This window comes from Tympanuchus pallidicinctus, unplaced genomic scaffold, assembly GCF_026119805.1.
Source record: "Tympanuchus pallidicinctus isolate F22 unplaced genomic scaffold, pur_lepc_1.0 scaffold11, whole genome shotgun sequence".
Classification (NCBI taxonomy): Eukaryota; Metazoa; Chordata; class Aves; order Galliformes; family Phasianidae; genus Tympanuchus; species Tympanuchus pallidicinctus.
In genome coordinates, this window is record NW_026294627.1 from 17,282,836 (window position 1) to 17,307,451 (window position 24,616).

The window sequence follows — 24,616 nt, forward strand, 5'->3', positions numbered from 1 at the left end:
TGGCTGCTGCAGGGAGATTGACTTCACCATGACATTATGGCATTTTCTATACTGTTAGGTTTGAATATTACATCATTTCAAAAACTATGGAATTTATTTTGAAAAATCAGTAAAACAAGGCTGCCTCAACACATACATGACTTTAGCTTCCAGGATTCTTGTGACTGCTCCAAATCATTTTAGAAGTACCATAAAAACCACATTCCCCCAGCCAAACTGCACAGTATTTCTCCTTAAGCAAAATGGTCCAGCTCCAATTCTCTCTGAACCCATCTGTCCCTATCCTTTGATGGCTTGTGCACGTCTCCCTTCGCATTTCTCAGGCCAAGGAGAAGACAAATTAGCCATTTGCACAGTATACTCAACAACATGCACTGTCTAGTATCAATATTGCTTTATTACTGGAAATCCTTCCATGCATAATGCTGAGTATCAGCAACTCAGTACCATCAGTTCCAGAAATGGAAAAACTGAGTCAGAAAAAAAGAAGATTTTGCAAAGTTTTGCTTTAAAAACATAATTACATTTTGAGTCTTGGATTTTGAGGTTTGGAGGTTTGCTCACTGGTTCTTTAAAAAGAAAAAAAAATACATTACCTATCTTCTCACCCCTGGCACTTTATATTAAAGGAGGTGTATTTTCAGGGTTCTCTGTTGTAACAGCTCGTTTGTTTAATCCCCCCCTGCTTCAGGCCAAGGGCTCTTAGGAGGCCAGCAGATATCAGCTGGTTCATTTTATGTGGGAGGCTGCAGTAAAACACAGGCATGCCATTGATATCTGTGAGAGTTTACTGGGTCCTTATTGAAATACAGCTGCAGGACAGAGACTTTTCTATTTTGGTACACATCTTTCTATCATTTAACATCCCTTTAGGAATCAGAACACACAAGCTTTTAAAAGGTGGTCCTTACACAGGCAGAACCTCTTCTACTCCCATTCACCATTTCCCGTGTATTATTCACTAAGGAACCCTGAACAACCCAGAACAACCCTACAACCTTCTCTTGTGGGACAGCTGTGCTGGAGCACACATGGCTGCACCCAGTGTCTGCAGTGGCTGCTGCCACTGTCTCCTAAACAGCAAAATGGCAGGGGCACTGTAGCACTCATCCACCTCTCCCGGCTGCTGAGTCTCCAACAAGCTGTGGGACAGAACAGGCAGTTTCCATCCTCCAGTTTCTCTGCACAGTTCAAATATTTTCAGCATAGCCTCCTACTGCTCAGAGCTGACGAACTGCCACTGATCAGTCTTCCCAAATGTAGAACAAGGAGTGATCTTCAAAGCTTCACTGCTGTCCTTATTTAAAACAATTTCAAGTTAATTACCGGATGAACAAGCTAATGTTCATCAGTATGTCAACTGCTCTCTTACTTTTAGAGTTTTTTAAGCAACAAGGTGTTCTTCTGCACCTTTGTTCCTGAATTTGTAAAAGGCAATTACTTCTGGAAGCCAGGAGTATATTGTTATAACAGTTCCACACCACACTGGGTGTCCTAATAATAGCTTTTCTTCCTACAGGAACTAAAATATTTGTGCTCCTCAAGGGCAAGGACTTTACAGGACTTCAACTGCTTAACTCTATTCAAATTCAGATCAAACTACTCCAGTGCCTACACCTCAAACACCTGCTGAGCCTCAGCTCCTTCATTCCACACAGAGAGATGACATAAATGCATCCCACAAGTTGCAGATGAGCTGTGCATACTCTGTGCCCCATCAGCTGAACCAGCAGAGAGAAGCACAGTGCAGCACAAGGAAACCACAGAGGGCCTGCAGCTGCTCCCACCAAAGGAACACTGAGGAATGAAGGAAATGCCCTCCACCTCTCGTACCACACTGGGGAAAAGGAGTAAACACACAAACCAAGCTTCTAGCAATGAGAAGGAAGACAAGACAGAAACAAAATGCCACAAATGGCTTAGGTGCATTTATTCCTGCTCTGGTGACTTCATGACTGCTGGCCACAAACCATTCCAATTAGCAACTGTGGTAAAAATCTTCATCTGCTACAAGATTTAAGTCATGCATGTTATTCTTTACAGTTATATTTAGACAAACTGTGTTTGTTATGTAACAGTTCGGATTCTCTTACAACAGAAATATAAATGGCATTTTGTTTAATCACTATTAGAGAACCTGTTTTTAACTACTGCCAGGACAGCCTCAGTGTCACTGAAACCCACAGGAGTTTTGCAGGGATGAATAGAGCAATCCTCCACAGGTAACATGCTGCAGCCCCAGTCAGTATTAGCTTATCAGATACTTCATTCAAGTTGGTTATTAAGATCTAGTGTGCTGTCTCAAAACAGACTGAATAGGTGAGGGTAGCACCCAATTAAGATATTTAATCTTTTTTCCTAGAGGCTGTGAATGACAGAATTACCATAAAACCATAAGGGTTGGAATGGACCTTGAAGTCCATCCAGCCCCAACCCCCTGCCGTGGGCAGGGCTGCAAGCCAACACATCAGGCTGCCCAGGGTCCCATCCAACCTGGCCTTGAGCACCTTCAGGGATAGTCCATAGCTTCTCCGGACAGTCTGTGGCAATGCCTCACCACCCTCTGAGTGAACAACTTCCTCCTAACACCTAAATCTCCTAGTTTAAAGCCATTCCCTTTTGTCCTATCACTATCAGACCATGTAAAACATCACTTTTCATCTTTTTCATAAGTTCCCTCTAAATAGTGAAAGACAGCAGTGAGATCCTCTTGGAGTCTTCTCTCCTCCAAGCTGAACAAAACACTTTGAACATTTCAAATCCAGCTCTTGTACAGACGGTGTTTGTCACACCATATATTAAAGAGATTTAAGAACAGTTTGCTGGTGGATTAAAACTGCTGAGATCAAGTTGGGCATTCCCAGTCATTCTACCAGCCTCCCAAATGAACAGGTGCTACAATTTAACCCAGCCAGGAGCTCAGCACCTTACAGCCTTTTGCTCTCTCTCACCCTCTGTGGGATGGAGCAAAGAATCAAAAAGGTAAAAGTACAAGAGATTGAGGATTGAGATAAGAATATTTTGATAAAGAAAGATGTAAAAGAATACAAAAAGAGATGCACATTTGCTCACCACTGGCTGACCAACACCCACTCCATCCTTGAGCAACAGCATCCCCCCAGCCAACTCCCCCAGTGCCATTGCCCAGTATGACACCACATGGTCTGGGACATCTCTTTGGCCAGTTGGGGTCAGCTGTCCTGGTTCTGTCCCCTCCCAGCTCCCTGTGCGTTCCCAGCTCCTCACTGCTCAGGAAGCATGAGGAGCTGAAACGTCCTTGGATTAGTGTAAGCACTGATCTACAGCAACCACCACATCAGTGTGTTATCAACACTGTTCTCACCTTGAATCACAGATCCATCCCAGCTGCTAGGAAGAAAAATAACTCTATCCCAGCCAAAACCAGGACAGCAGTGCAGTAACTGTTTCAGCCACTAGCATTCAAGATCCTAAACTTATGCCAGAAGTTCAGGTACAACCAACTTCTGCTCATTTGCTCCTAGCTGGGTGTTGTTCAAGTTCAGAAACCTACTCTTGTTTGTCCTCCTCCAGTATCCATCCCTTCAAGATTTCTGTCAAGTACCTTTTCAGAAGAGTCACAACATAACACTTGCACCTGGCACTGGTTTTATATTATCATGCTGAACACTGACAAATGCACACAGAACTGCCAGGAAGACAAGACTTATTAATAATAAAGCAATACATGTTGGTTCTCTCTTAAACATACTTCCCTAGCTTGAGCAAAGATTCAAATTCTGTATCATATCCTGGAAAGGGAATTAATTCTCAGAGCAGCTCAGCAGCCAGGAAGATCGTGGTGTAACATCGAGACAATAAGAGAATTTTCATTCCAATTCACTGTTAATCAATTTCCAAGTTAGTGATAGCATCTTGGGTCAAGAAACATGCACGCAAATACATGTAGTATAAACATGAAAAAATTAAAACTCAACAATTTCCAGTCTCTTGTTCTGTTTTCTAATGTTTGAGTAAGATTAATGTCTCTGGTGATTCATCAGGCAATTCATCTGTCTACGGATAAATTTTTTGTAAATTGAAGGGATACACACACTTGATTTTAATTTCGAAACCATGCACCAAAGCCCATATTGCCATATCATCTACAGAGGACTCAGATTACTATACAATAAAAAATATGTAAATAAAATCTATAAATGATGGGCTTATATTCCTCTTGTCCATAAAACCCTTGATCTGTAAAAGTTATTTGAAATACTGCTCTCTTTTCAGAAAGTGTGAAGCGAGGAAGACCAATGGCTGGTCGTTTCCCAGTGCAAAATGGAAGCTTTAAAAAACAGCCAGGTTGAACTACCCCTGGTTTCATGAGCACTCCACCTACCTGTGACTAAGGCACCTGTTCCCACCTGCTCACCATGTTTTGCAAATCAGCCTTACAGCAAACCTGGCCTCTGCTCAGCTTTTCTGTTCCTCTGTAGCTGTTTCAGCTGTATTTGACAGGAGAAAGATGCTTACAAATGGATCTTGTATTTTACACTGTCATAAAACATTGTACCACAACTTCTGAGAATAGATTTTCAGAAAAATAAGCACAATGGAAACCTGTTCTTTTGTTACAAGCCTTGCTTTACTGGGCAAAACCAGCAATACTTTCAGTCACATTTAAACCTGCTTGTTTTTACACTGCCCTATTTTTACATCCCCCCTTGTCCCAGTGCAAATGATTCTGACTGTACACAAAACCACCAAGATTCAGCTGAAAACAGATCAGAATTGCTGTATTTCTCACACTTCATGCTTTCATTGTCTTTCCTCATTTCACTTCCACTTCCTTCTGCATGAACTCCTCCCTCTGGCTGCTATCCCAGGCTCTTTGCTCTCTGAACAAAGCTGTCAAATGTGATAACCAGAAGCCATAGATGTGCTAAAGGTAAGATGATTTTCACAGTTTTATTTAGTAGCTGTGACTTCAGGGCAAACTGTCTTCTTTAATCTCCTCATGTTCCCCAGACCACTGCTCAGTTCATCCACTCAGGCACATGCATGCACAGCCCAGGATCAGAAGCCTGATGCTGTTCTAAGTCTTGTTCATTAAAAAAGTCAAAAAGCCCACGTGCCTTCTGCAAAGATTAATCACCACCATGGTAATGGAGAAGAACTGCGCAAAAAGACTTCAAAAACCCACCTTTCCCATGTCAGTAACAGCCCCATGTCAACAAAAAGTGGGAATGCATTGGGACTTGATGAAGGCCAGTGCCTGAGCTTTCCCAAAGCACCTCAAGCACAGGAGACTTGAACACCAATTCCATAAAAAACAGTTCCTCAAGCAACAGTAAAGTTAGCGTACAAACCTACATGACCTGTCTTTCAGAGAAGAAATTTTTCCTGTTATCCAAGCTGAACCTCCCCTACTGCAAGTTGAGCCCGCTCCCTCTAGTGATACTGCTTGTTACATGATAGGACTGTGCTAGTAATCTACTTCCATCAAGATAGCCCAGGACTATCGGAGTTCAAGTACTGATTTATAATCACTCCAAGAAAAAAAAAAAAAAAGCTTGCAACGTGAACAAATTAGCTCTGAGATGTCATTAGCCAACCAACTCTTGACTCCCTCTCACCAACTGGAACTGCCCTCCAGGTACAGCAACTGCTCCTCCACACCTACTTAAACAAAAAAACCTATCACAGAAACTAAGCTTTTAAGTAAACAGGTGTAAGGTCTTGGTACATCTATTATTTAAAGCCATCAGTGAACAATTACAGTGAACTATCATCCTGACATCCAGCTTGTGCTCTGCTGCTAACTGGGGAGCCAACCAAGATATAAGCTAAAGGAGTATGATTCAATACCTATTCCTTGCAATTCAGCTGTCAGTGCTTTTTTCTCAAAAGCATTACTTCCATACTAAATAGGCTTTCCACTTCAGAAAGCTAAAACATTGATGTAGATGAAGAAGATGAAGTACCTGCAAACAGTGAAACACTATCAAACAAAATGAACACATTTTTATTCTATCCCTTTGTTCTTAATAACCTACTGAGTAAACACTAATGAAATGTGTTACTATGTTAAAACATTTTTAGTTTGCCTGTTTTAAGCAGCCTGAAGCTATTACAGCTCCTTGCATTTATTCACATATCATATTAACCCAGCAGTGTAGTTGATTTACTTGATTGGATTGATTGATTTTCACTTTCTATATTTAAGGCAAGAATTCTAGATTGTCATACAAGGGGAAAGCTTGAAAGTCAACCAGCTAAAAGAAAGAAATGCATTCCTCACCCCCTTGTGGCAGCAGCATTCGGTCTACACCCAAGACCACTGCCTCAGAGCCTTCCACCAGGCCAAAAGAGAATCTGCTCCATGCACCCTTCCCTTGGCAGGGCAGTGCACTGCTGGGACACCACGACCTGCTTGGAGGGGGTGCGAGCAGGAAGAGTGGAGGGGGAGATGCGAGACAGCACACACGTGTACACTGCAGGTTCTAGGCTCAGCAGAATGACAACACATTAGAAAAACACCTATCTTCCAAAATACGACCTGCTGTATGGAAAGGTGCACAGCTGCCCTGATCAGACATGGGTAATAACCTTTTAGGGGTGAATTTTAACACTTAAGTACAGAAGAATGTGGCCCTAATGCAAACCAAACCAAGTATGGGCAGGATCCTCCACATTTCACAGTTGATCTCTGTAAGGGCTACAAACCCAACACCACCCATCTCACTGCTGCCAAATGCAGTCACTGACAAGATCCCAGCTACCAGACAGCCATGCGCCCCTGAAGATGCATCACTTCCTCAAGGCTGCACCCAACAGCAGCAGAACTACACCTTCAATACTGACCTGCACTAAGCCAGGGCAAGTGGATGGCCCTGCATAGAGCGGAAACAGCTTTGATAAGAAACTCTGGAGCTACGTCGACACTCACCAGGCTATACTGCTTGCTCCTGTCCTCTTGGATCCAAAGGACTTGTTTTGGAACACAGGCACATCTAAGATTCACACAAACTCCTCCATATCTCCTTATGGGCTTTGCAGCTGTCTAATGCTATAGGTGTATGCACTTCACAGGCAGATCAACACTAAGAAATGCCAGGTGACAAACACAGGAGTAAGTGACATTCTAGACCCCAATAGTCTATGCAGGAACATTAGCAGAACACCAGATGTTGAGGAAAAGATATTTAAATAGCACAACCCTAAGCGTGCCAACATGCACATGATGCAGCTGAGACTGCCTTCTGAAAGGGACATTTGACTATGAAGTAGGGAACCAATGTTTGAAACAACCTCCACTGAACTTCGGTGTTTCAAACTCATATATCCCTTCTGCTGGAAGGAGAAGGAAGAAAGACCAGCAAGAAGCAATTAGGAAAAACTTCTGTCAGCCAAGACTGACTGACAGGCTCTGATGAAGCCACAACCCTCCCTCCCAGCACAACCTCAGGCAGCCTCTGCCCAGCAGCTTTACCATGTGCAATCACAGAATCATAGAATGGCTTGGGTTGGAAGGAATCTTAAAGCCCATCCAGTTTCAGCTCCCTTCCATGGGCAGGGCTGTCAACCACCAGTCCAGGAGGCCAGAGAGGACCCCATCCAACTGGGCCTTAAATCCCTCCAGGGATAAAGCATCCACAAGCTCTCTGATCAGTCTGTGCACCACCTTTCAAGTGAAAAAAATTACTAATAACACTTAATCCAAATGTCTCCTCTTTTACTGTAAAGCAATTCCCCTTGTTGGTCGCTGTCAGACAGTCAGTGACAGGACCGCAACACCTCTTTTCTCCAGGTTGAAGAACCCTGATTCCCTCAATTTTATCCCATTGGAGAGCTGCTCCAGACCTGTGACCATTTTAGTGGCTCTTCTCTGATCTGCTCCAACAGTTCTGCATCCTTCCTGTGCTGGGGCCTGGGTGCAGTTCTCCAGATGGGGCCTCACAAGGGCAGAGCAGAGGGGGACGATGCCCTCTCTCTCCCTGCTGGCCATCCCTCTTTTGATGCAGCCCAGGATACAGTTCACCTTCTGGACTGTGAGCGCACACTGCTGGCTCATGTCCAGCTTTTCATCCACCAGGACCCTCAAGTCCTTCTGAGCAGGGCTGCTCTCAGTCAGTTCTCCCAGACTGTACATATATCTGGGACTGCCCCTACCCAAATGTAACATCTTTTACTTGACCTTGTTGAACTTCATTAGTTTCACATGAGCAGACTTCAAACCTTTCCAGGTCCCCTTGGCTAGCCTCCCTTCCTTTGGGAAGGGGCCCTTTTAAGTTAATTTTGGCTCAGCTATTGCAGAAATGAGATGTAATTTTACCTGATCCTGCCTCTGTTAGATGAAGGACCTGCCATCCAGCATAGCCTTATGCAGCTGAGTAATCATCTTAGATGCTTTTCTACGCCTTTGGATGGGCACAGAGCAGATCCTGTCTGCAATGCTGAGGTGTTTCACTGCTTGCAAAAGCCACCAAAATGCCTTTGTAAGACTGATGTTGCCTAAGAGGGTATCCCAGCATTGTGCTGCATCCTAAGGATTAATAAGTATATTGTTCTTAGTTTAACAACACCTTATTAATCCACTACACCCTTACTCATCTGCTACTTATGCCTTTCTTCAAGCATGCTTAACACAGAACAAAGTGTCAATATAAAAAAGGGGCAACAATGAAACACTCCGTTCCCCTGACTGAGGGAATACTTTTAGAAGAACGAGCATAAAAAGTTCTTGATAAAATACTTAGTAAATCATATGGAAAACCTGACTGTACAGTGCCATTACAGAATACACCATGTATGCAGCCATGGAGGCCTGTGTGGGTTATGTGGCTTACTGTATTCATTAAAGGTTCACTACAACTGTTAGTGGGACTGCTAATGGAAACATTAAGGAGAGCAAATTGGAAACTAATTCATTGTCACTAATTGCAGTCTGCACTCAGCTACCTCATGCAGAAGTCAAATGCCTTGCAGAGAAGAGTGTATTTGCAATTGTCCAATGTAGTGCTAATAAAATTAGGCTATTGTGTTCTCTAAATACCTAACAAATACACACATTTTTCTAACGCAATACCTACCAGTTGTGAAGTCTGGTGTGATGCAGGAATAGGTTTAATACTGTCCTGTTAATTAGATAGTATTTTAGCCATTCAACTTCAGACCAAGGACTGCTCAGTGGATGAATTGTTTGATGTCTGTGGAGCTCTGCACTGAACCTCAGAGCTATGAGCATAATCCATGTAACCCACCACTCTAATACAGCAAGAGAAACAGAAATTCTATCCTCAGTGAGGAGTGGACTATATGGACATGAATCTGAACAGGAAGAAGCAGAAAGAAACTTCAGGCTGTTTCAGAGCTCTACAAGTAGCAATGAACATTTCCAAGTGACTGCTGTCCTATATCACCATCACAATATGGATGGGGCATGCAGAGAGGTAGCACATTTCTGAGATTCCTTTTCAAGCACTAACACACATCTTTCTCTTTTTGAGGCACCTTGAAATAGGAGTGTCTATGCTAATATGAGAACTTAGAGCCCACTTCACCAGCTTAGCAGCTTCCAAAAGACTTGGACGCTGGAGGAAAACCAGCTCCATGCTAAGAGAAATGCTACAGCTGGGGTGCAGGGCTCTGGGGACTTAGAAGAATGCTCTCAGTCTTAAGCACCAGATGAAAGATCCTGTACAGAACATCTTTTTGTTGCTCACAGCAGACTTGCAACATTTAGGGCTAACAAAAACAGAACACAGTAATGATGTTAAAGATAGTTTAAGAAAGAGAACTGTGCAAAGCTCAGGAGAGACTTGTGAACATTATCTTAACAAAACCCTTCAGTAGGGCAAGTTTATTTTTAAGCTTAATGCATGTATAAGACACTCATCCAGAACAAAAAATTTAGCAGTGTTATTAAATAATGACAGGAGAAAAGCTGCCATCTTATGCCTTTGCCTGCCCTCTACAGGAAAGGGCCCTCCTGTCAGGTAAGAGAGGCTTACAGATATCAGCCAGTTTCATCTCTGTTCTACAGCCCCAGCCGGAAGATCAGATCAGGGATGAAAGCAAGCTTATTAAGCTAGGTACTCATATGGATTCTTTCCTTTGATGCAAGTTATGTGAAAAATATAGACATCAGTTACTTTAGTACTGCAGTATTAAAGTGACACCATCCACATGCTACCATTATGCTGAACTCCTGTATTTAAATATAGCTGGAAAAGTCTTCCCCAAAAAAGCACTGTTATTACAAAAAGCCCAGCCTAGCAAGTTTTCTTACTCTACTTTTACTTCCTGGAACAGCTGTCTTGCCTGCAGTATCTGTACTGGATGAATTTTAGAAGTATTATTTCTTTGTTTTCCCCTAGCATTTTTTCTTCTTCTCCTAAATCAAGACAACAGTGCCTAGTGGTAGAATAAAGGACAATGGGAGCAAACTGGAACATAGGATGTCCTATATGAACATGAGGAAAAAGTTCTTTATTCTGAGAGTTACAGACCACTGAAATGAGCAGTCCAGAGTGATTGTGGAGTCTGCTTCTCTGAAGATGTTCAAAACCCACCCAGATGCTTTCCTGTGCAACCTACTTTAGGGAGTCTGCTTTAGCAGGAGGTTGGACTAGAAGATCTTCAGAAGTCCCTTCCAAACCCTATGTTTATGTGATTCTGTGATTCTGAACAGCTTCAGTGGCTTGATCTCTAAATAATACTTTATGGTGCTCCTACACATTTTAATAGGAAGCATGTAGACCAGACCCAGGCTGACCTACTGCAGACTGGAGCAGGTGAATGCGATTTCAGTAAAGTTTTGCTGACTGGACCAGCTGGGGCTGTGACCACACAGATCTGCTAGAATACACAGCGTATCCTCCCAAACAGTTGTTTGTTTTCTATCAGGCTTCAGCCCAAGCAATCCCATCCCTGCTGAGAATTAAGCACACTTGTAAGGCATCCACACAACAGCTTTGAGACACTGCGGTACCTGCCTGCAAGAGGCACACACTGGTTTATTGGAACTGCTACCAGAGTGAGCAGACAACAATCACAGACCTTCTCAATATTTAATTATCTAGTATTGCACAGCCTACTGTGGATTTAGAGGAAATTATGCTTATGACTCATATGCTAGTACTGGAGGAGCTTTTCATGGCAAAGTAGCCCTAGGGAGGAAAGGGAAAACAGCTCAGACAAACAAACCCCCGCCTGACACTGTGCATCACCACCTATGTGACTCCATTTTCACTGGCAACATATTCATTAAGGTGCAGAGAGCACTGCAGCATTGCTCTTAAGACAGATCTGACTGACAAGAACTTTCCTAAAATACAGTACGTGGGTTCAAGACAGAATCCAAAAGTGGTCCTAAACTGCTTCAGACAGAACTTCAAGCAGCCTTCAGTCAGTGCTGAGCTGCATCCATACTTGGATTACATACAGGTTTCTGAAGTTTCTCCATCTCTCATGAAGGAAAAGACACCCGTTGAAAGTCAATTAGTTACCCTTTTTTTTGATATATATATATATTTTTTTTAAGATTGAAAGATAAAATAAGTGAGTAGTTCTGTTGAATAACTATTAGGGCCAAGAGCACAGCTGCTCATCAGGGAGCAATACCTTCCATTCAGCTATTATCTTTATATTGAGCTCACTGTTAAAATACTGATTTCTTACCACTGAGCAGCCCTACACCCTGACAAGGAGGAAGGGGTCTCTCACACTGAGCATGTATTTTAATCTTTAAAATGTCTCCTACTGCACATCTGCTGAGAAGCCCTGCTGCAGCACTTGTGTCACAGTTTATGCGTGTATGACAATAGCAATAAAAATACCAAATCAACCACAAGAAAGAGTTGTTTTAATATAAAAACATCTTTGGTTACTTTCCAGATTTAAATTTCAGCTATACTTTTGCTGATCAGTATCCCACTGCAGACAAAGAATGCAGTTCTTATACCACAATGCAGATGTTGCCCTTGTTTTCCCTACTTCCAGACCTTTCCTATGATTTTAGGTCCTGCCACCTTCCTGCTTGGGAAAAAAATTCATCTTATCTACCTAGAAAAAGAAAGAAGAAATAAAGACAGTCAATATCTACTCTAACTAAAGACAAAAGCTATGAACATAACTGAATATATATATGTATCTAATAATTTCAACTCCAGTCTCCTTCCTAATTTTAAAAAGAACTCAGCTGACTAAAAGCTAAATCTGAAAAAGAACAAAGCTCCTAAATGCTCCAGCCTATCCTCCCAAAACCTCTACTACTTCATTCCTACTTCATTTTTCCTCTTCTGAAGACTCTTAATCTGCATGCTTCTCACAAACTACAAATTAGGATGTTTGGGCTCATCAGTATAAACAGAGCTGTAATAATTAGGATCGGGTTATCAGGTTAAGCCTACTTTTTGCTCAGGCATTCATGAAGAACCTGTTCAGTTTTATAGGTTACTGTGTTGTCCCGTCTGAATGAGAATCTTCACGTAACTTGCTTTTACTGTTCCTTTAATTTTGTAGTGCTGGCATTATTTTTGGTATGCCTTCCCTATTTTTTAGCTTACTTGTCATAACACATGGATTAACACCTGCACATGCAGCCAGGAAAGGTTATTGTCATTTTCTCTCATATTTTAAAGCTTAAGCCTTGATCTCTTAATTGGCTTTCTATTAAGTCTTCTTTCACTATTCTTATAGTATGAACTGATTTTCCTTTTCACAGGTGTACACGATAGGAAAGCTCCTTAAATATCTCTTCCTAACTTTGGTGTATGAGATCATTTTAAAGCGTTTCTGTATTTTTTGGCTTTGACCTTAGATTCAGCTACTTGCTTTTCTTTCGTTAATCCAATTCTATTTCTGGCTCTAGCCTCAGTCACAGCATATCCCTGTAGCTGAAGCACTGCCAATCTTCTTAATGCAGGACTTCCCTTCCCCCTTCTTTCAGTTGTTACTCGCTCCTCTCAAATACTAGTCTATAGGAACTGACGTAGCAACTTTCTTACAGAATTGTTGTTACTCTGTGATTTTAGTAGTAAGAAATTGAGCAGAAATTACCTACAGATACACATTTACAAAACACCCTTGTTTTATATAATAACTACATCAACATATTTAAAAGGTGTAAAATAAATATATAAATGAACCTTTATACTGAAAAGTCACAATCTGTTTTTCTTCTCCAGGACAGTCACATGGATATGGTTTCATAAGGTCTGAATCACCAGAGCCAGATCTGTCTAAAGAAACTTTCTCTTACACCATTTTCTACTCCCCTAGCACCACACAAATGCTGTGCTTATAATGACTCTATGAAGCAGGTAAAATTATTCCCTTGCTCCGTGGACACAAATGACAGAACACTTGGAACTGAAGGGAAGTAGCTTTAGAACCCTGTGAAGACCAAAGCCACCACATTGTTGCCCTTCTCCAATTAGTAAATGTTGTGCCTTCTCTTTAAAGCACTGACATTTCATTACTGAATGCTAATTCATGTACTGACTTTGACTGGGTTGTTTACAGTTGTCTACTCCCTAATTAATGTCAGCATATGCTCTATGTGTACTATCTACCCTGTCTGAGCAGGGCAACAGAGACATAAACTCCATCATCTTTTCAGAGGGCATAACTGGTTTGATTTGTAACTGAAGAAGACAGAGGTTCAGCAGGATGGTTACGTGCAACATGCCTGCTGCCTGGCAAGGAACTTCAAAAAAGTAATAATAACAGTTTCTTGTTAGGAAACTCAATATCAGACTTTCCCTGGAGGCATTCAAGGCCAGGCTGGATGTGGCTCTGGGCAGCCTGGTCTGGTGGTTGGCGACTCTGCACATAGCAGAGGGGTTGAAACTAGATGATCTTCGAGGTCCTTTTCAAACCAGGCCATTTTGTGACTCTATGATTCTATCTTTAGAGGCCTGCAAAGAGAGATGGTAGTGCTCACACATCAGATTTTTATGAGTACGTGGTGCCAAACCTAGTGCTCAACCATCAAATGGGCAAATGGGAGTAGTCAACAGACTCTGTGGGGATGCGCAGTCTTCCAGCAATGCAGTGGGAGTCCTTCTACCTGCTCCTCTAAATCCTGTGTGCTGCTTCCTACAGAGAATTTTTGGTTGGCACCAGACACTGCATCTTGCAGGAGGAAGTTCTGGATAAACCAACATTAGGAAGGCTTGGGGAATCACAGAATCCTTAGAGTTGGAAGGGATCTCTGAAGGCCGTCTAGTCCAGCTCTCCTCCAGTGAACAGGGACACCACAGCTAGATCAGGTTTCCCAGGGCCTTATCCAGCCTCACCTTGAAAGTCTCCAGGGATGGGACATCAAACACATCACTAGGAAAATGCCTCTTGGGAAAGCAAAATAAAGACCTCCCTGTGCTTTGATTATCAACTGCATCCAAACCGTGTTCATACTACAGGGATTGAAAAAAAAATACACTGACTGCAGCTCACCTTGTGACAAAATAGAACCCTGGCAGCAGGAACAATCAGCTTCCTCCTCCTGCACAGTCACACTAAAAAAATGGAAAGGAACAGGATCTCTCCATTTTCTCCAACATAAGATTAGTACAGTTTATAGGAACATACACATTTTTCATCAACAGTTCAGACCTCCTGTGGACAACCATGGCCATGCTGCTTGTTGCGACCTCATGTTGCCCTCTTTAGACTTGCTCTTCCAGGTAATCTGATTTCTTTTGTTCCTGTTGATTACCAGGACACTTAGGGTTACCAACTTCCTCCTTCCCCTCTGCTACCATGCTCTTCCTCTATTTTACATTTCTCATGGTATTGCTTTTGTGCACTTTTTGCTATTTTCCAAACAACTACTGGTCATTTTTGAGCAAGAATTTAATCTGAAACTCAAGCAACAGCAGATGTCACAGATCATCTCAATCCTAGCATAGAAAAAATGAAGTTTTATGGTTGTTAGTATTCAGTGGAAGTCAGATATTAAATGCAGGTGCTATTTTACAATCTTCTCCTAGAAAGATCAATGTATAGCGTTTATTTTCTGCCCTTGAAGTTCCTGGCTTTACCAGGTGTTTAAAAGCACAGACCTAGAAGCAAAAGCCTGTTTAAAAGTTCAGCTCCTCCCACTCCAAATGATTGCTTCGTAGACCTGTACATACATCAATCAAATCTACCTGTGAAATCAAACAAAGTTTCCTTCCTAACACTCCTACTGGAAAGCAATTCCAAACATTTGCCTGATACTCTGAATATGCTTACTACGTATTCTCAGACTTGACATCTATGAAAGCTTGTTCTTGTGCAGATTGTGTATATTCTGCCCTGAGAAGCTTTGCCATAACCAAAACAGCAACTCCAGTGGCACATTCACGTTAGCATGAGTTTCTGCAGTGTTTTAGAAGAAAACTGTCCTTACTCACTTTAGAGAGTGTAGTTTTAATACTTCCTAGAGCTAAGGCTAAACGCTATATGTAAAGACCTGACATAGTGTCCAACTCTAATTTCTCAAATTGAAACAAATCTAAAATAATTCCACTGAGTTAACGTGCAGATCTGCATTTTGATAAATTCACCAATAATCATACTTTTCTGAACTGTGTTAATTTGGACCCCAATTCCCAAACCTTTGCTTTTTCTTGATGCAATCAACTCATTCATCTCCTTCAGATCTTCTTACAACTTTCTCTTTCTGAAGACAGATCACTCCCATTTGCTCTCTTATTGAAGATTCCTACGGTCTAAAGCCTTTTGAAAGAATGCATAAGCAAATGTCATACTTGTAAACAAAAAGACTTCCATCAAAATCAGAGGGTAAGAACTTTCTCACTTACTGAAGATTGTGGAAAATAACTTTAGCAAGAGTCAGGATTTTAGGGATGGAGTGCATAGTGAATCAACAATTCTCTTCAGGTAGAAATGGATTAGGACAAGTTTGACTGGAAGCAAGGAGAGAGAAGAAAAGCACTCTCTCTTTCTGTCTGTCAGCTAAGCTCTTACATGAGCTCTTTTTCCCCCCTACTACCAGGCAGACAAATGGCACAAGGATGGCTTCCAAGCAGAGGTTTGTGTTAGCAAACCTCTGGGGAAAAGATTTGACTCTTCATCAGTTGATCAAAATAGGACCTCACCTCAGTCTTGGTTTAGACAACATCCAACTGCACACTTTTCATTCCTCTGTCTTTCTGTCTCTCATCAAAAGAAGGTGCCAGAACTGAGGTTAACACATTTAGTTCCATATCCAGCAACTGGACTACTGAATATTCAAAATCACTGAACAGGAATTATGCTAAGCCTCCCCCATGGTGCAGAAATGTAGGTAAATGATAACAGGCTTTCAGTTTAAGGCTTCTAGCTCAAGTCTTGATTTCCATTCACATAACTAGTAAGACAGAGACATAGACCATACCCACTTCAGAGTCATGATGGCTGCTTTGTATATATTCTTTCACATCATTTGTCTCTTGCTTAGAAATAAACTGTTTAGAAATAACCTATCATATCATAAGGTGACATTTGCTTAAAGTACTCTCAGGCCCACAAAAGCCTGAGCTATGTGATTCACACATCCTTTTCATAAGCACTGGGCTGAATGCTCCAAGATCTCACAGCACAGGATGCTCAATTCCCTCCCTCCATGGTGCTTCAGGTGAAGGGGCAGAGCAGCACTCAAGTAGCAACAAATCAAACCTGAGCCCTGCTTCTATTCAGCACAGAAAGTGAGTCGGAGTCCCTTTAGTGTACCAGCAAAGAATGAGTTATCTAAAGCTTTCAGATCTCACATCTAGTACATCTGCAATTGCTCCAAAAAGCTCAGCTAGAAAATACTGAAAGGATAACATTTATGTTGACAAAAAGGCCAAGCCAAACTTAATTAATGTCTTCCCAGGAGCAGAAAATTGTAGCTGCAGAGATATTCAGCTGCCTTTCCAATGTATAACATATTGCTCTGTTCCACTACCTGTATATACAAGAAAGATTTTGTGATCAGCTACAACTATTCAGAAAAAGGGAATGCTTTAAAACAGCACCATTTCTGAAGCCGTAAGTTTCCATACACAAACTCCTACAGAATAGTAAGAGATCAAGACATCCTTGAGGCAAAGGTAATGCATTGCTGAACAACTTCTTTTTACTTTCAGTAAATGCAGTTTCAATGCATTTAGGATTTTGAACAGTTCTTCGTGGAGCCAGGAGTCAACTCCTGTGGGAACTTTCTAGCTTGGAATACTCTATGATTCTATGTTCTAGGAACCTGAACAGGCAGACAGGTTTCTTTGCAATCATGTTATGTTCTGATCAGCATTCTAATCCTGTATGGAGTTACAACAGCATCACTGCTAACGCACAGTAGCATAGGGAAGTATAGTGAAAGCAGACACTGCAAGGGAACAGACCTCTCTCTTCCCAAGGAGAGAGTGAAGCAGAGAAGGAAAAAGTAGTTCCTAAAGTAGACAGAACACTTGTCCATTTTCAATGGAGTTGCACGTATTCAAATAAAAGATAACATAGGTAACAGAATGAAAGTATTGGCTATAAATTCAGAATAACCATGTCTTTTATCATCTGAGGGGCTTGATCTTTAATGTATTTCTTCATCATTTCACCTTTCTCTTTCTAATAAGGCAAAGTGCTTCTACTGGAACAATATTTAAGGCTTTATACATGAAGTTGTTTCACAGGAACTGTGCATAAAACATCTTTTTCTGATTCAGTGTCATAAGCAGATACATTTTGAATTCCCTCCTATTTTACTCTAAACTAACTTTCATAGCCAGACAAGCTCTGAGTGAGTTACCCAAGACAAAAGGTAGTTTGGGTTGGCATTTATTTAGGCATCATTGTCATACTGCCAGTTTACACCTCAAAAAGAGCTCACTCTGCTTGACATGATTCCACTCCATGCAAGTATAAAAACACAGTAACATAAAATACAGCATTGTGATGAGATCTTGCTCAAAAGACGTAATTGTTGCTGATGTTTGTGAGAATAGGATTGGGTGTTTGAAGTGGTTGAAAAAGCTGCACATTACCTAAGTTATACATCAAAGAGAAGAAACAAGAACTCAGTAACCCAAGTAATTACCACACCATTTGCATAAGCACACACATGCTTTAGTCTTCACCTGGAAATCATCTCATCATAGGCTAAAATTCATGTCTGACAACACTGTGGCTGCAGCAGCATCTGCTGAGGATGTATCTCAGCTCAGTGCCCGATGTCTCTGTGACTGCCAAGTGTCTTTCTCACAGCAGAGCAGGGATTTTGCTCTTAAACATTTAAATGTTAGCATCTGAGGACTCTTGTAAGTTCAGCACTAGGCTGACCTCTTTCCTAGGGTTTATTTGGTTAAAAATGCCTTCAGGATGATTCCTTATCTGCCTCCAAAGAATGATGTGGACAGCCCAAAGCAGGTGACTTCAGTGAGCTGCACAGTGAAAGCTTCAGTCTTCACTGCACTTTCCGAACTGCCTGAACCTGTCCTCTGCAGCATCAGCAGACACCTCCTCTGAAGCATTTTTCTGACTGAAGTGGGTCCGAAGACTGTGAAGACCCTTCACAATCAGAAGGGAGTAAGACTCTGGGAGTCAGTCACTGGTCTTAAGACTAAAGGCACAGCAAAGAATGTCAGCAAATACTTAAGCATAAATGTAGATGGAAAAGACATACAAGGAGTGTGGTTTTGTACCGCAAAATGATGTTTATATTTCAGTTCCTCATGCCCAGGGAGAACACTCAGTGACAAACTCTATGCTAAAATGATCTCTTCTTGCTGATGCACACCACTGAGTGGCTGAAGAAGACCTCAGTAAATGATATCACGATCATTTGTACCTTTAATCCAATCTAAAGTAGGAATTCAACATTTTTTGCCCTAAAAATAAAAATGCTGTTGTGTAATCATCCAATATGCTATTGACAGTTGCTTATTTTCAGTAGCTTAAGGAGACAGGAAGGAGAGGTACAGGTTGGCTTTTGATGTCTGCGGTTCCAACAGCAAAGAACTGGAGACTTCTTTGAGAATAATTTTAATCTAATCAATTTAGCCCAGCTGGTACAACACTACAGCAATAAAAAGATTTCATTGTACGAAGCAAAAAAAGAAATCGATTAATGAGAAAATGCACAGAGTAGAAAAGGACTGATCCTTTGAGTGGCAGGAGGTGACTCGCCATCTCTAATTTCTCCTTTTCACCTCATCTGCTTCTCTGTGGTCCTTTGCACCAGCGCTGCGCAGGTTTAAAGTTCTACTAAATAAACTACTGAATTTTATCCTGTATCAGTAAATGCAGAAGTGATGCTACAAAATGCAAAGGTAGAAATCACAACTGGATCTGACGTGAAAAGATCATCAGATTGTCAAAGAGTGTTGTTTTGTAAACAAGTACATCCATAAGCTGCTGAAATCCTTCACACAGCATGAAAAGAAATCTCCGTGGTTCAGTTTTAAGGCTAATACTTTAAGATTAAAGCTCCCTCAAAAGTAAACAGGACTAGCAAATACACTGCAAGTATTTAAAGCAGGAAGCATCTTTTTAGAAAAAGAAAGCAGGCAGAATACTCTCAAATATTGCATGAAGGGAGTCACAGAGGTTAAAGAGGTTTCATGACCCTTACTAAGGGTGATGAAAGGGTGACTGATCCTCCTTCCCTCCACTCTGCTCAGGAAAGGCCTTCAGGTCTTGCACTGCCATCACACTTCCATACCTGACCTCATTTTCAGCTGTGTGGTTGGTCAGCTCCCAAGTGCGTGTTTTTCCACAAAGATGAAGGCAGGAGCTTCTTTCTGGCAGCCCATAGGTCCTGATCTGTGTCAACCACAGTCATCCTTATTAACAAGTGTACGTTTTAAATTAGACAAACCTGTACTATGTAAATTTGTATAGATATAATGTGATATGGTTCTGTTATCCTCCAGAAAAATATTCTAAATACGAAATACACTGCCAACAGCTGAGAAGCAGTGGTAGCAGTGTTACCCAGCAACTCCTATCCTTCAAATACTTACCTAACTTGGATTTCTGTTATGTGAAAGGCAGGGTACATGAGAAAGTCCAAATCTAGGTACAGACAAATCACAGCTAGAAGCCCCTGTATAACTCAGGTGCCCCAGAATGACTGACATGCAACACAGCCACCCAGATCCATGAGTAAGATGTACAGAAGCTGAAGCTTAAACTCAATGCATATGCCGTGCTCCGGCCAAACACTCTCCAAGTGCCAATATTCTGCACTTGGATACCTTCTGAAGGGCTGGTTTTGGCTAAGCACACTAATTTAGACTCTGAATGAAATGTTACAAATAGCACTTCTGAACAACAGCTCCCTGACACTGACTGCAGTCAGGCAGACACGACCCCAGCCACCAGACAGAGCAATCTGCTTAAGTGGGGCTGTTTCATCTGCATGGCTTACACTGAGGACAGCCTGGTAACATGCTAAACCCTAGGCTGAAACCTTCCCATTCCCCATGAGACAGCACTGCATGGCTCGCTGCTCAGCATCCTGCTTACTTCAGCAGCTCTGCAGAGCTCCCGGGGGTTCTGTCCTTATTAGCAAGCAGTGAGGCCGAGCAGGAGGACGTGAGCACAGTGACCAGGCTGTGCAGAGCAGAGCAGCTTCTCCTTCACATCATCTCTAGTCTGGTTCTGCGGGCTAACAACTACGCCGTGCTGGAGGACTTCTTCCAGCTCAGCATCACCCCAAAACAACACCATACATGCTCTCCAAGGTGCTCTCTGCACAACAGAGCTGATGGGGAAACGTTCCTCAAAAGCACGTTCCTCATTCAATAAACAGCGCAGAAGGCGCATCGTGCTGCACCCCAGCTCCCCGCAGACCTTGCTCCGGGCGCAGGAACTCGGCCTTCACGAGACCCGCCTCCAGGGCACGGGTAACGTCACCGACGCTACCGTTCGCCCGGCCCGACGCTCCGGGACGGGCGGCGGGGCCCCGAGGGCGGCGGGGGCACTGTGGGGAGGCTCCGCGCCTCTCGGGCAGAACCGGCGGGCGCCGCCGAGGCGGGGGCAGGCGGGAGCGGGCCCGGAGGGGCAGCGCCGGGCAGCGCGGCCGCGGAGCTGCGTTCTCCCGGCCGCTCGCGCTCCTTCCTCAGCCGCGCCGCCTCCGCCCTCGCCGCGCCCGCCCGCCCCGCCGCCCGCTCGCCTCGCCTCGCCCTCTCCTCACCGGCCGAGGAGTGGATCTTGGAGGATTTCCGCCGCAGCGACATCCTCAGCGCCGCGTCGAGGCCGGCCCTGGTCGGCATGCTGGGGCCGGGGCGGCCGGCTCGGGGCTGCGGCGGCGGCGGCGGCGGCGGCGGCGGGCGGGCATGGGCCACCCCTCGCGCAGACGCCGCGCGGCGCCGGCACCGCCGCGGCCCGCTGCGGGGGCGGGCGAGGCGCTAAGCCCTGCCGGGCGCGGCTCCCGCCGGGGGGCAGCGCGGGCGGCCCGCCGCCTCCTTGCCTCGGGGCCGGGGCCGGAGGAGAGCGCTCCGCGAGCGGGGTGCCCGCCCCTTCCCGCCCGACCCCGGGCGGCGGAGGAGGCCCCGGCCCTCCTCGGCGGGCAGCGTGGGCCCCGCAGCCCCGGGCGCCTACCGGGCTCCTCCGCCTGCGGCCGCGGGTCCGACCGCCTCCTCGGCGCTGCCTACGGAAATAACGGCGCTCCCCTGGCGCGGGGATGTGCGGGGCTGTGCGGCCGTGCCCGCTTTGTAGGTCGTGAGGAGGCAGCGGGAGGCAGCCCCGTTCCCTACTGCCTTACATCGCAGCCAGCCATCTGCCTGCGGGCGGAGTGCTACTCCTCCGGCACTCAGCGCCTCGCAGCCGGACTCACCCAGAATGAGCGAGTAGGCCTGTTGTTTTCCTAAAGTTGTCTATCTGAAACGAGTATGACAGCTCTGGAACAGGCTGGATGTGGAGTCTGCTTCTCTGTAGATACTCAAGACCTCTCTAGACACTTTCCTGTGCAACATGCTGTAGGGAACCTGCGTCAGCAGGGGGTCGAACTCAATTTGCAGAGGTCCCTTGCAACCCCTGCCATTCTGTGATTGCGTGACATCGCATTGTTGCATCCTAACAAGGCCCAGCTTGGATCTAAATCCCCGAGCAAACTCCTTTGTTGCAGTTACAAGGACATCCTTCATCACTGGCAGCCTCTTCACGAGACATGACATTCCTTTTCAACTTAAAACATCTGGTAAATGAAAGGTAAAAAAAGAAATAAATGAAAGATTAATCAATATACCACTTAACTTTATCAGTGCATCACTCTTTTCTTTCTGTGCAGCATTTGCAATAAAGAGTTTGCCCGAGGTCAAACAAAGGCAAAGAAATTATAAAACAAAAATAGAATGACAGAACCATAGAATGGCTCAGGCTGGAAGGGACCTTAAAGATCACCAAGTTCCAGCCCCCTGCCATGGACAGAGGCACCACTTACCAGACCAAGCTGCCCAGCATTCATCCAGTACCTCTAGGGATGGGGCATCAACATCTTCGGGCAGCCTGTGCCAGTGCCCTGAGTGAAGAATTTCCTCCTAATGTCTAACATGACTTTCCCCTCTTTCACTTTAAAGCCATTCCTCCCCACCCTAACACTAATAAACTCTATCTACTAAAAAGTGTATCTCAATTTTTATAGATACTGATCTCAATCAAGCACAGCCAGCAATGGTTGCCACACCTGAAAGGATTGCCTTCTCTGCTGGGGTTGCCTTCCCTACGAGTAGCTTCTGGTAAGCTGTTTTAAGAGAGGCAGAAGCTCATCAGAGTTGAGGAGACGAGGTTTTGGAAAGATCAGCTGCATAAGAAACAATGTCCAGTACTGTGAAAGTCTGTGAAAAAAAAAGGCCTTGTACCGTATGGAGATGGCATGAGTACAAGATGGGAAATTTTGGTACTGTTTCAAAGATCATAAATAAAGCCAAGCTTCCAAACCTCACTGTGCTTCAGCATCCTCACATATAACAATAGAAATAGTTTCCAGCTAGGACTTCACAGGGAGCTGCAAATATAAATGTAGTTTACAAATGATGTTGGACTTCATAGCTGCAGAGAAGCATGGAATTGCAGTGCTTTATGGTAACTGCACTGGATGGACTCCTCTGGAGATGCTTGCTTTGAGCTAAGGCTGTTGTAGAACTTCTGCCCAGAGAAAACCTTTTGCTCTCGTGAATTTTATTGCTCTGGGGACAGACAGCTTTTGAGAATGAAATCATATGGTAGAAGCAATGCTGAATGCTGGCTTTCATGCATGACTGTGCCACTTTCTGTGGCACTTCACTATGTGGCATGGAGGTTTCATTCAAGAATATGGCTTTCTCTTAGCTCAATATCTTACACTATTGACTTCCCACAGGTTATTTTTTGTTATGGTCGGTGTTTCTGCACCAGGAGGAATTGTCTGTTGCCTAACCAGATGGTGTTAGCTAACAGACAAAAGTGAAGGTCACTTTGGGTTCGAGCTGTTGGGTTAAAGTCAAAGAGAGTGCGAAAAAAAATGACCAACAAAGAATGGCAGCTCCTGGTTTTGTGTTTACTTTTTCTTCAGAAATTAACTGTCAGGTAAGGTACGTTTGCAGTACACTAAAAATACTGCAACTGTAAGCTATCAGCACTGCGAGGTATTGTCTGATAGCTAAGTAGCAGCTAAGGTGCATTCTTCCTTTTCATGCGCAGTGCTTGCTTTCACCCGTGTCCTTTTCAGTGTTCTCACTGCCCCAGCTAACATGCAAAATTGACTCCTCGTATTCCTTCCTCAAAGAGCTTTAATATCTCATCCCACACTTATTTCAACAAGCCTGAGTTGTATCCCTGTGGAAGGCAGATCCCTAAGCATTAGGTACCAGGAATTGAATGGCACAGAAGGAAAAAATATTTGTCTCTGCATTGCCTGTGAGTATTGGAGGATCTGTCTACAGCATCTCTCTCTACAGCTGCTTGGTGTAACCATGCATTGCGGTCACTGGGGAGTAAAAGGGAGAAAGTATACTGTGCAGGTGTCTTGGGAGAAAGCAAGGTGTGCCAGATTCTCTTGGTAACTGAGACTGAAACTGAGTCCTCTTTAGAGGGCCAAGGGGTAGGGCCTGCAGGAATGGTAATTTGCAGTCCTGAGGTGAACTTGAGGTGGTTTTGCTTCCACAAGCTCATAACCATTAGTAGCAAGTACCAGGTTAGCCCTGAGTTGTGAGAAAAGACATACGTTCTGTACAGACCTCACTGTTGTCCTTTTGTTCTGCAATGCCTGGCTTTGCCATGCCACTGATGCACACTAGATTGTATATTGTGGGACCATGAGTCACGACAGTGTGATTCCCTGAGGTCTGTCATAATGGCTCCACGGTTTGAATGATGTGATGAAAACGAGAAAGGAGCTGATGATCTTCAAATTACAGTGTGCTTACTCTTCTAGTATTTATAGCAATGTACTTTCAAAGATCTCAGTTTGCATAATTATTTCAATGTAATAAATAAAGCAAAGGCAGGAAGAATGGTTCTGTGGTTAATGTGCCAGACTGGAAGACAGGATATCTTGATTCTATTTCTAACAGTGCCAGATACTGTCTGGGACCTTGGAGAGACTGCTAAGCCCAAGTTTCCAAAACATGTATCCTTTGCTCCAATTACTAACAGAGAAACAAACTACAGAGTTTTGTTAAGAAAAAAAAGAAAAAAAGAAAAA

General features: G+C 43.6%; 1 protein-coding gene across 3 annotated transcripts in view; it reads right to left on the reverse strand.

Annotated features, from left to right (window-relative positions):
* Positions 1 to 21,237, reverse strand: part of ATP8A2 (ATPase phospholipid transporting 8A2) — a 314,861-nt gene extending 293,624 nt beyond the window's left edge. Inside the window, exon 1 of one of the 3 annotated variants that reach the window (XM_052671190.1) lies at positions 21,128 to 21,237. In XM_052671190.1, coding sequence (XP_052527150.1) covers positions 21,128 to 21,206 — 79 coding nt within the window. In that variant the 5' untranslated portion in view covers positions 21,207 to 21,237. Of the gene's footprint in view, positions 1 to 3,072; positions 3,169 to 21,127 lie in introns of those variants that run through there. The other 2 variants (XM_052671191.1, XM_052671189.1) reach the window with 2 other exon arrangements.
* Between the last annotated feature and the right edge of the window lie 3,379 nt (positions 21,238 to 24,616).